General features: G+C 62.4%; 1 protein-coding gene across 2 annotated transcripts; it reads right to left on the bottom strand.

Annotated features, from left to right (window-relative positions):
* Positions 1–1629: 1629 nt before the first annotated feature.
* Positions 1630–11603, bottom strand: UBXN6 (UBX domain protein 6). Of its 2 annotated transcripts, none has more exons than XM_045991973.1 (10): positions 11424–11603; positions 8397–8560; positions 7990–8054; positions 7063–7191; positions 4413–4510; positions 3770–3845; positions 2969–3053; positions 2526–2876; positions 2267–2415; positions 1630–1780 (listed from the first exon to the last, which is right to left on the bottom strand). In XM_045991973.1, the coding sequence occupies exons 1-10, from the start codon at positions 11504–11506 to the stop codon at positions 1652–1654; spliced, it is 1329 nt and encodes a 442-aa protein (XP_045847929.1). In that variant the 5' UTR covers positions 11507–11603; the 3' UTR covers positions 1630–1651. The 2 variants fall into 2 exon arrangements, with proteins under 2 accessions (XP_045847929.1, XP_045847927.1); XM_045991971.1 differs by having other exon boundaries at positions 7981–8054.
* Between the last annotated feature and the right edge of the window lie 215 nt (positions 11604–11818).

The raw sequence follows: 11818 nt of genomic DNA on the forward strand, positions 1-11818 counted from the left end.
GACTCAGCCAGGACCCCTCGCTGGGGGCAGGTGTGTGTGCCGCCTCTGTGGATGGGACTGCCCCAGCCAGTCAAGTCTTCTGGGACCCGTGTTAGGTGGCCACCTGACAACCTGGAGTTAATGTCAAGTCACAGTGGGGCAGGGAAGGGACCGAGATGGGGCAGCAGAGGACAGGCCCCCATCTTGCCTGGTGTGGGAACAGGCAGATGGGAAGCAAAGGCATGTAAGGGGGCTTCTTGCCGGCTGGGGGGCTACAAGGTGTTTTTGATGGTAAAATCACATTTGGGCCTCAAACTTCAAGTCTGTCACTGGGCTGGTGGTGGCCAGGGGACTGGCCACCATAGGCCTCTCTCTCTGCAGAGGAGGAGAGGGTCTGGGAGGGGCCAGCCTGGGGAGAGGGGAGGGGACAGTCCAGGTGAAGTCAAGGGCATCTCCCCAGGGGACGGGTGACCAGGGCCAGTGCCTCCTGGGCTCCACGCTCAGCTTCCGTTACTCACTTCCTGCGGCTGCTGGAACACGCAGCTGCCAACTTGGCTTGGCTTTTTTTTTTTTTTTTTTTTTTTAAAGATTTTTTATTTATTTATTTGACAGAGAGAGATCACAAGTAGGCAGAGAGGCAGGCAGAGAGAGAGAGGGAAGCAGGCTCCCTGCTGAGCAGAGAGCCAGACACGGGACTCGATCCCAGAACCCTGAGATCATGACCTGAGCCGAAGGCAGCGGCTTAACCCACTGAGCCACCCAGGCGCCCCTGCCAACTTGGCTTAAAACCACACCTGTTCCGATGGTTCTGGGAGTCAGAAGTCTGCCATGGGCCTCACAGGTCGGAAGCCAGTGTGGGCAGCGCCAGCTCCTTCTGGAAGCCCAGGAGGGGGGACCCGCCTGCCTTTCGCAGTTTCGAGGTGCCCATGTGGACTCGGGGGCCCCCCATGCAGCCTACCTCCTTCCAGGGGTGAGGACCCCTGTGGGGACGCTGGGCCCACCCGCCTACCCAGGATACCTTGTCTGGACGTCCCCAACCACAGGCACAGCCACTTTAATCCTATAAAGTAACCACCCCAGGGACTGGGGCTGAGGACGGGCCTCCCGTGGGGACCTTGTTCTGCCCCCCCCCCAATAAAACAAGAGCTCCCTGGGAGGTCCACCCTCAGCAGGTGCCCACCCCACCCCACCTCCCCCGGGGTCCCCTCGGGGGCCTCCTGTGCTGGCAGCCCTGCAGCCACTGCTTCAATTCAGCACCAGGAGACGAGTCTGACGTCATTTATTCGGTAACCACAGAACCGTGTCCTGACGGGCCCTGCATCTCCCTCTGCTGCTGTCCCCGGCAACCCTGTGGCTCAGCATCAGGGCCAGCCGCAGCCACCTGGGCCATAGCACATGGGGACTGGGCCCGTGCTGCAGGCCTACTCTCCTGCGCAGGGGCTCTGTGAACACGTACAACGGCTGCCTCCCGAGAATCCTCTCGGTGGCCGTCCCGGGCACGTGTCAGCCCGCCAGCGCTCCTCCCTGTGCCTGCAATGCTCTCGGGGCCAGGGCAGGCACTTCCGCGGGAGTGGGGGACCCTGGGAGGAGGGAGACTGGGTGGGGGGGCTAGTGGAGGAAGCAGGAGAGCATGAGACAACCCACGCAGGCTGAAGCCAACCCTGCTTTTATTTCACGAGAGCTTCTCGATGGCTGCCAGGAGCTCAGGTTTCAGAATAGATGAGTCCGGATCGGCCCCTGCGGCCTTGATGTCCTCCAGCACGGCTGCGTCCCACGAGAAGGTCAGGAGGGCCGAGGGCACCTGCGGTGGGGTGAGAAGCCTCAGCCGCACTCTGGCATCTCTGTGCTGGGAGTCTCTGCACTCATTTCCTTGTGCTGGGGCCAGGGCCACACTCGCCCTGGGCGGCTCCACGCCGGGGACCACACACCACAACCAGCCCATTCCCATGGGCTTGCCAACCTCAGGAAGTCCCTCCAGTCTTCCCACGGGAGGGTCTGACAGTCGCCGCCCCCACTTCCTCCCCAAGAAGGCCCTCATCTGGGATCCATCTGCCTTGGTTCTCCTCCTCAGAGAACTCTAACACGCCTGCTATGTTCCCACTCTCTAGGTGGGAAACTGAGGCAGAGATCACTTGGGGGCATGCCACACGTCCACGGGAAGGTGGGACTTGAACCCAGGGGCCCAGACTCCTGGGCTCCCCCCTCTGGGGCTTTGTGTGGGCAGGAAAACCCAGAGACGCACCCTGGGCCGCCCCCTACCCCCCGACGCAGGGAGCCCATCACCCACCAGCCCGCACTCGTTGAAGGCCAGGCTCTCGTCCTCCGACAACCTCTGCCCGCCCGAGGCCAGCAGGTCGAAAGGCAGCCAATCGTTCTGCAAGGCCTCCCGCACGAACGCGTACAGCGCGGCCACACGCTCCCGGGCGTAGAAGGTCCCTGGGTGGGCGGGACAGTCAGTGGGGCCCGAGGTCAGCAGGAGCACCGCCAGGGAGCACCCCCAGGCCTGCCCCGCTCCTCCCGTGGCCGCGCGGCCCACGGGCACGCACCCTGCAGCAGGCAGCCGTCCGGGAGGCGCACGCGCAGCAGCGTGTAGGTGTACTTGCGCAGCTCGCGCTGCTCCTCCCGCTCCCGCATGGCCTTGGTCCGCAGCACACTCAGCCGATCCACCGCCTCGGACCTGAGCCTCTGCTCCCGCTTGATCTCCTCCGCCGTGAGGTTGAAGAAGTCGCCGGGCAGCTCGAACTGGGAGGCCATGGGCGAGGGCCGGAAGAGCCGGCGCTGGCGGGCCAGGGTGGCCCGCACGGGCTCAGCGACCAGAAGCTGCTCCTTGTGCCTCTGCAGGCTCTGGGGCTGGGCCAGGACGCCCTCGCTCAGCACGTAGAACTCCTCGGGGCCCTCTGGGGCGCACACAGAGGTCACTCTGCGGCCGCGGGGAGAGCCCCCCACCCCTTCTCCCCGCACAGCCAAGACCCCGCTCCACCTCCCTTACCCTGATCAGCAACCGGAAGCAGGGCCTTCTGGAAGCCAATGGCCTCAAAAAACTCACGGGTCCCTTCCAGGCAGTTAATGCGCTCCTGAGGGAGTCAGCCAGTTGTCACACAAGGCCCCGGGGCCTCCGGGAGGCCACCAGCCTCACTGACCACCCTGCCCAGCTCCCGGTTCCCTGGTCTTGGAGCGACGGCCAACCCGGTGAACCGGCTGAAGCCGTCCCCGGAGGGCGCACGAGCCCACTCGCCGCAACACCGGCCGCAGGGCCACCAGCAGCAGCTCGCAGGGGCGGCTGAAGGGCCAAGAGACAAGCAAGAGGACCCCAGAGGTGGGGGAGACCGGCTGCGTGGGATGTGGGGGCAGGAAGGGGGCAGGCGGCGGCCACGGCCACCAGAAGTCAGCAGCAGGCACCCTGCCAGCGGCACAGCTAACGTGGGCCACGGCGGAGGGACCCCGCGATTTCGCCACAGAAACCCCAAGTCTGCGTTTATGGGAGAAATCTCACCAGTGCCCACGGCATCCCAACGCATTCAAATTACAGTCGAAACCCGCTGGGGTGGTGGGGAGAACAGACAACATAGACCCGTGATGCACGACCCCTGTTCCCGAAGCCCCGGGTCCCTGTCTGCCCCCTGCTGCCCGCCCTGCCCCGCCAGCCCTGCCCCAGCCCTCCAGCCCCTGGTTCCGGCAGCCTCCCCTACTCCCCAACGGGGCGCTGTGCGCATGCGTGTGTATGTGGTGTGTGTGTGGTGTGTGTGTGCGTGCACGCGGCCCGGCCACACCCCGCCGCGGGCAGCCTCACCTGGAACACTCGGTTCTGCAGCTTGATCTTCCTGTACTTCTCCTCCTCGGGGTGCAGGCAGATGTTGTCCAGGTACCTGCGGGAGAACGGGGCGGGGGGGGGCAGAGCTGACAGTCCTACCTGGCCTCGTGCTAGGACGCACCCCAGAGGATGGGCTCCCCTGGGCTGACAGCCCCCACTGCTGCCCCTGACACAGCCCGCCCGGGACCATTCCCGGTTCTCCTCCTTGGTCCTGCTTCCCCCGAGGGCACCAACACACACAGCAGTGGGGTGCGGCAGACAGAGCCAGAATAAGGGACCACGGAAGCCCCCGGGGCCCCAGGGGCTCATGAGCTACAGGGACTTCCTGGCATCCTTCCTCCCCCAGGCCTGTCCGAACAGATGAGGGGAGTGGGGGGGGGGACCCTTCACTCCTCTGATAATACCGAAGGAAAGCCAGGGTTGGGACCCCCTCACTTGGTAAACCGCTCCGTTTTACAGACAGGTAAACTGAGGCCCCGAGAGGCCAAGCCCCTTTCCAGAGGGCTTGGGGCAGGGAGTGCAGGGTGGGGCCTGGCTGCACTCCCGTGCTCCTTCCAGGCCCCCCCAGGAGGCTGCGGTTGGTGGGGACGACACCCTGATGGGAGGGTGACTGCCCGCTCACTTGGCAATGGTGTCCACACCCAGCTTCACCCGGTCCCGGTCTTTGTTGAACGTGTGGATCTTCATGATGGAGGCAGCCACGGGGTCGGTGGAGAAGTGCTGGGAGGAGGACGGAAGTGCATCAGGCACCTTTCCCTCCCCCCAACAGCCCGGTCTCACTACTCAGGTGACATCGGGTGACAAAAGTCCCCTGGGAGGCCAGGAGCGCTTCACTGAAACAAACTCAGCTGTGCATTTTCAGCACAGGAAGAGAAGGAGAGAGCCCCCCCCCGTGCTCCAGCCTGGACCTGGTCCTGCCCTGACCTCTAGGGAAGAGGGTGCATCAAAGGCCAGATGATGCCACCTCTGGGGGTCCATCAGACAGACCTGTGCTACCCGGTTTCCCAGTTTAGTTGTCGGGGTGGGACAGAGGGGACAGCGACGTCAACCAGCAGAAAAAGCCGTCTCCAAATGAGAGGGGGCATGCTCTCAGGACGAGGCCAGGCCAGGCCTGCGTGACCTCCCAGACACCCCCCGGGGACGAGCTACCGCTCCAAATGCCGCTCTCGGGGGTTTCCAGGTACAGGGCCCGAGGGTACACAAGGGAGAAAGGAGCAGAACATCCAGAAAGGAGCCAAACCCGTACAGAATCCGCTTTGCAATCGAGGCAGATTTCACAGCTGTGACCAAAGAGCAGGTGTGTTCAGTTATGGGGGCTGGGGGCGGTCAAGAGAAGCTGGGAGCTACCGGGGACAAAGAGCGCTGGCTTCATGCCTCATGCTGGACAGGGTGAGAGCTTCTAGTTGGATTCAAGTGGTTTTTATGGATCAAAGTTTTAAACATTAACAAAAAGCAAAACAGAAAAGCATTAAAAAGTCACATAAGAATCATTTTAATTCCCAGGCGGGGAAGGCCTTTCTAAGCGTGCCACAAAACCCAGAAGCCATAGGACCAACACATTTAATTACACAAATCAAAAACCTCCACATGGCAAAGTGACCATGAGCACAATCTAAAAGTAAAAAACTAGAGGAAAACATGCACAATTCACATTACAGGCAAAAGACCAATTTCCGTAATATGTAAGAAGTGCCCACAAATCAACTTCAGAAAAAGCCCAGGGGCACGTGGGGGGGGCGCAGGTGGTCAAGCGTCCAATTCTTCCTGGTCTCAGCTCAGGTCATGATCTCAGAGTTGTGGGGTCACGCGCACTGGGCTCTGCGCTGAGCATGGAGCCGACTTTTTTTTAAGATTTATCTGTTTGACAGAGCAAAAATGAGAGAGAGTGCACGCACACAGGGGAAGAGGGAGCTGCAGACTCTCCACTGAGTGGGAAGCCCGATGCGGGGCTCTATCCCACAACCCTGGGATCATGACCTGAGCCGAAGGCAGACGCTTCACCCGCTGAGCCCCCCAGGCCCCCCAGGCATGGGTCCTATCTAATAAATAAATAAAAGATCCAACCACCCAACAGAAAGACGAGAAAGAGACACATTCTCTTCTGAAAACACAGCCAACCTGAACCAAAGTGAAGGAAATACACGTTACGACTCTCCCAAGATATTTTCACCTGTCCCTCCGGGGGAAGACAGACGAAGCGTCTGCAACCCCCACAGGGACGGTGTGGTCACCGTGATCTGGGGGAGCCGCTGGTGGAGCGTGAGTGGGGACAGCCCCTTGGAGATTCAGCAGCGGCCGCTGTCCGCACCGCACGCACGTGTCCATGCAGCGCTGCCTCCCGCCCCGGGACTGACCACGCTCTGTGTCATGTCACTTTGCCCGCTAGGGCAGGACACACCGGCCATACAGTCCTCAGCTAGGAGCTTTCTAAACAGCTACGGAACTCATGTCAAGTCACTAACAGGGCAGAACCGTCTCTCAGATGGTTCAGAAAAAACTAGAAAGGGGTGACAAGACAAAAGGAGAAAACATTAACGCCATGAACTCGGGGTAAGGTGCCGCAAAACCCCCGTCCTCACCCCTCAGTCTTGCGGGCACCATCGGTGACACGGGAGGGGCAGCGAGGCGGATGGAATGAGGGCTGCTCATCAGCGGGCCTTAAGAATAGGGAGATTAGCCTGGATTACCCAGCGGGTGCAGCGTAATATCGAGGTCCCTTCAAGGGGAACAGAGGAGGGAGGAGGCCCGAGAAAGACCCAGGCCTGGCGCGCTGGCTGTGAGGACGGAGGGAGCCGCCACGGACAGCCTGGAGGCTGGACAGGGCCGGGCCGCGCTGCCCTGCCCTGCCCCGCCCCAGGAGCGTCCAGAAGGAACTCAGGCCCGCTGTCACCTTGACTCAAGCCCAGTGGGCCCCATGCCACGCTCCTAGCTTCCAGAACCAGGAGGGAACGCGTGCCGTCTGAAGCCACCGGCTTTGTCCGAGTTTGTCATGGCGGGGACAGCTTTCCCTGCACCTGGGGTAAGCGGGTGCGGGGTTCGACAGCTGCGCCTCCCTGGAACCTCTCTCCGGAAACCACTAAGTGGCCGAAACCGCTTAGAGCGGTCGCCTCCAGGATGGGTGGGCAAGAGGTGGCTTTGCTTCACCCGCCCTGGGGCACTGGACATTTCGTACCCCAAGCACACGCTGCCTCTCCAGAGAGACGACACACGCACCATCCACACAGACCCGAGCCACCCAGCTCCCTGGGGCAGGGCCCAGCGCTGCCACTCACCGAGAGAATGGCCTCTTTGATGTGGGCGTCCCGCTGGTCCTTCCGGAGCGTGGCCCCGGTGAGCGGGCACGTGAAGCACACGCCGGGCACCGTCAGATGCGCTGAGCCCTCCTCTTTGGCCTCGGGCACCTGGCGGGGTTGCAGGCGGCTGAGCCCAGAGCCACCACGCCGCCCCCTCTGCGGGTGGGCGCTGGGACACCCCGGCCCCGCACCGCAGCCCCGCCGAGCCCCCCTTCTGCTCTGTAAAATGGCTTAGTGGGGCCAGCACACAACTGAAGGACGGGGGACAGAAAGTGGGGGGCGACAGAAAGTGGGGGGCGGCTCTGGACGCGGGGCCAATGCTCTACAGCGGCCCTGATCATGCTTCTCCCATGTCGTAGGGAGGTGGCCAGCGGGCAAGTCAGGAATCACCGCACCCTAGAGGAGTCCCGACTGCTCTCTGAACCTCTGTCCCTAGGCACTCTTCTAGGGCCTCTTCCATTCTAAAACTCAGTGAGAGCCCCAGGGTCAGGCTGCTCAGAACGCCCTTTCAGCCAAGCTCCCCTTTAAAGCCCACCTCCCCCAGGAAGGCGTCCCTGATGCCACTCATCTCCGAACAGCCCTCCCACCTCCGCGGAAAACAGCTGAGGGCGGGAATTGAGCGTGACAACGTCCCAGTCAATCCCACCTTCAACCACAACCTGCTTCCACCGTCCCAGGCGGGGCTCCCCACACTGCCTTTGTGCACAAGGCCAGAGGTGACCTCCGGCCACCCTGACTTCTCCTCTGTGTCCCCCACCCCAGCATGCACGCTTAGAGCCCCAGGGCTGAGCCCCCGGCTGGTAATGAGGAAATGGCCAATGAGACCAACACAGGCAAGAACGAGCTCCCCATTCCAGAGGCCCCACGGGCGTCTGGCTGCCGTGCAGGCGTCTTTACCGTCTTTACCGTGTTGCTCCCTGGGGCCTCTGTGCTCCCGCTGACAGTCGCTTCGGCTAGAAGTTCCTTTCTCACTGGAGACAGGACAGAGACGGGCAGGTTGACGGGCAGGTTGTAGGCCCTGGTGTGTCCCCAGGCATACAACCCCAAGACCCAAGAACGAAGAGGGTCAAGATCTAGTCCTTCCTCTCCTTGGGGCCCGCCTGCCTGAGCCACCTTCCTCCGCCCCCGGGCTTCCCTGATCGCCCGACGACAACCCTGTCTCGGCTCCCTTCTCCCCTCCTCAGCCTTCCAGACTGCAGCACCCTTGTGCCTTTCTGCCCTGTACCCCCTCCAACGACTTGAGACTTCAGAGCCCCCAAAGTTGCTGGTCCCGTAACTATTTCCATCCCGGGCCAAGCACAGGCCTCGCTCACCCTGGTTGCGGATGGACTCCTGCGACGTGGGGCCCCGGGCCCTGGGCTGCTTCTGTTCCAGCCGGGCCAGGGCCGCCGCGGCCGCCATCTGGGCCTCATCCGTGGGTCCCTGGCGAGTTTGCCGCAGTGCTGGCTGGGTGGGCTTTTCTTTGGGGGCCCTCTCCCTGGGGACAGGCAGAGGAAAGTGAGGTACACGGGGTCAGACAGAAGAGCCTCTGACCCTCTCCCACTTCTGCCCCAACGGACAGACCCCTCCCCCTTTCCCCAGGGGTCACCCGCAGCCACTAGATGGTTCTAACACAGAAGAGCCTCAGGGGGCAGAGGGCAGGTCTGCTCCCAGCTCTGCCCGAGGGCAAGTCCCGCACCAGCCCGGGCCTCAGGGTCCTGGCAGCTCAACAGGGGACCGCCAGCCTGCCCACGCGGGCCACCACTACGCAGCTGTGAGAAGGCGCCCCATTGCCCTGAGGAAGTGAGGAGACTCAAAGCTGTCACTCCCCTCCTCCATCCCTCCCGAGCAAGACCAACCCTGCCCGTCTGCGGAAGCCAGGCGCTGCAGCTTCGTTAGTAGGCACCTACTGTCTGCCTGGCAGTATGCCAGGTCACACGGCAGGGACTGGGTCTGCTCTTGCCTCCACCTGGGAAACTAGCCCAGGACGCATGTTCCCGGGTCCACACGGCACAGAAACGATCCGGCCTCCCCCTGCGGAGAAGCTCGTCCTCACACCCTACTCTAATTCACCTGCCTCGCCTCCTTCCCTCAAGAGCCTCTCCAGGTGCCAGGGCTTGGAATTATCTGTACTACATCCCCAGAACTTTCTAAGCAGCCAAGGCACTGGGTTCCTGGCCTCACTCCTCCTGCCCTGCTCAGATCCACGGATGGCCTGATTTTTGTGTCCCAACATCTCCGGACCTGCTTCCTGCTCACCCCTGCCCCTCTGCCCACAGCTGACAACCTCGTGTTGAAGAAAAGATGAATCACGTAGCCCCCCCCTTGCCCCATGTGACATTTAGTTCTAACAAAACACCATTTTCAAAACCCCTTACTTGCCCTCTTGAAGGCTCCATGGGGCAGCCACAGGGATCCTTTTAAACCCAGGCCAGAGCTTGTCACTCCTGCACCAAGCCTGTGCACCACATGCACGACACAGTCCTAAAGCCTCCCTGACCTGCAGGCCCTTCACACCTCCCAATCTACTCTGATTTCCTGCTGTTGCTCCCAGAAGCCCAACTGGCTCCTACCACAGGGCCTTTGCACTTTCTGCCCGGAATATTCTGTCTGCATGTGGGATGAGGAAGGAAGGTCTGAGAGCAGCCAGGCCTGCTTCGGGGGGGTAGGGGTAGGGGGGGTGGTGTGTGTGTGTGTGTGTGTGTGTGTGTGTGTGTAAAGACTGATTTTCACATGGCTGAACTCCTCCGGCTCTCGGCTTAGATGTCTCCTTCCCAGAGAGGGCTTCCAGAATGTCCTAACAGTCCCCAAAATCACTTGCCGTCTCCTGACCCCGCTCATTTTCCCTCACAGTTCTGAGTATCCCCTGACCTCTCACCACACGTGTGCTGGTTTATCTGTTCATACCTCCCCCCTGGAAGCTGAGCCCTGAGACAGCAGAGACCTTCTCTTACCCATGAAACCCATGACAGCCCTTGTCACACACCCTGAGCCCCCAGTCTTGCCCAACGGTGTCACAGAAGCCCGGATCTCCCTGCTACTTCCCTCTTCTGTCCTCCCTTCTGTCCTTCTGGCCTCTTGTCTGATACAGTTATCACCCACACGGCCCCCGCCTCCTCCCCGGCACACCGTCTCTGCTGCACCAGCCCCACCTCTGCCCAGTACTTGTGGAACAAATGAAGGGACCCTCTTGTCTGGTCCACCCCCTCTTCCTGACCCTCTTTTAAGCTGCCCTCCTCTCTCAGGCTCCCAGGACCTGATTCAGTCTATTGGGCTTCCCTCCCTGACTCAGGAACTTGGCCCTAGTGGGCCTCCTTCGTCCCGCTCTCAGGAACCCCCAATCCCCACGACAGATGCCCTGAGGTCCTGTACCCACCCCCAGCTGCCTCATGATGCCCTTCCTGCAGCCTCCCTGCCTCTCCGCCTACCCCTCACTGCCGCCCTCTTCACAATCCCTTCCGCCCTCTTCACAATCCCTTCCGTTATTCCCCACAGACCCCACCCAGGGCTGACATCTTCAGCCACTCCCCTTCCTAGACCCCACTCAGTCCCCAAAGCCCCCGCCCCCTCTACATTTGGTCTTCCCAGCCCACCAGAGCCCTCCATCTTCTGTCCTCCCGAGTCTCCAGACTTGCCCCTGGCCCTTCTCTTCCCTGAGTCCTCCCCAGACGTCCACAGTGGCCTGGACGAGCACTCCACCCGCCTTCCCTCTTCTCCCCTCTCCTCCCAGGTCGCCCTCAGAACCTCCCGCCCGACTCAGCCTTCGCCCACAAGATCCCCATCTCTTCCCCAGATGCCTCCAGCTCCCCGCCTCCATTTCCCTCCCAGACCTCCCTAAGCCTCTACGACCCCTGCACCCCCAGTCCACCGAGACCTCTTCCAACACCGCCTCAGGCTCCCTGGCCTTCAACACGCTTACCCGATCCTCCCTCCCCCTCCAGAGCCAGGGCCCAGACCCCTACCGCCATGGATGCTACGCCTCCCCACTCTTTACGACCCCAGCTGTACTCGCTTCTTCAGGCTCTGTGTGCAATCTCCGAACACCTCGATTCCCTAGGTGATGCCCCTCTGGGGCCCCTTTACAGCCCACACACTCCCCTACGGCTTCTCCAGTGACCCCCAACTCTGCACCCCGCCCCCTAGCCCCCGCCTCCAGCCCCGCCCCCCGAGGCCTCGACGCCCCCGCCCCGCCCCCGGAGGCTACCCCTCCCCATGCTCCCACCGTCGCCCCCCCGTGCCCCGCCCCCAGAGAGCTCTCTCCACCCCCAGACGCTAGGACTCCCCTCCCCGCCCCTAGACCTCTCTGGGCTCCCCCTCCCATGCTCGCTCTCGGATCTCAAGTATCAGCGCTGGTCACGCACCCCACGGACTCCGTGAGCTTCTGACCAGGTCCCGCGCTCTTGAACTTGATGTCAGCTTTGATCTCCTGGAAGAATTTCTTCATGGTGGCGGCGGGCCCGGCGGCAGGGGGCCGCGGGGGGCGGGGGGGGCGCAGGGCCCAGTCGGGGTGGGGCCGGCGAGAGCCAACAACCGGAAAGAAAATACCTTGCTGCCGGAAGTCCCGCCTTCAGGAGGCCGCCCACGTGACAATCGGCCGGGGGTGCCTCTCTAGCTCTCCGCGCCTCGCTGGCCTGTGGCGGCCGCTCTGCACCCCCGGGCTGCGTCTTGGCGCTTTTTCCGGACTCCGTTGCTAGGGGCGACGAGCGCGCTTCCGGCTGGAGGCTAAGCCGCGCTCCCTGCACAGTTTTCCCCAAAG

Source organism: Meles meles, chromosome 20 (genome assembly GCF_922984935.1).
Source record: "Meles meles chromosome 20, mMelMel3.1 paternal haplotype, whole genome shotgun sequence".
Classification (NCBI taxonomy): domain Eukaryota; kingdom Metazoa; phylum Chordata; class Mammalia; order Carnivora; family Mustelidae; genus Meles; species Meles meles.

Excerpts from the sequence above, each read along its gene's own strand:
- UBXN6 (XM_045991971.1), bottom strand. The coding sequence starts at position 11,506 with ATGAAGAAATTCTTCCAGGAGATCAAAGCTGACATCAAGTTCAAGAGC. Across the intron at positions 7,192-7,980 it reads GGAGCAACACGGTAAAGACG|GTGCCCGAGGCCAAAGAGGA; the intron begins GTAAAGACGCCT and ends CAACCCCGCCAG. Across the intron at positions 2,877-2,968 it reads GCTTCCGGTTGCTGATCAGG|AGGGCCCCGAGGAGTTCTAC; the intron begins GTAAGGGAGGTG and ends TGTGCGCCCCAG.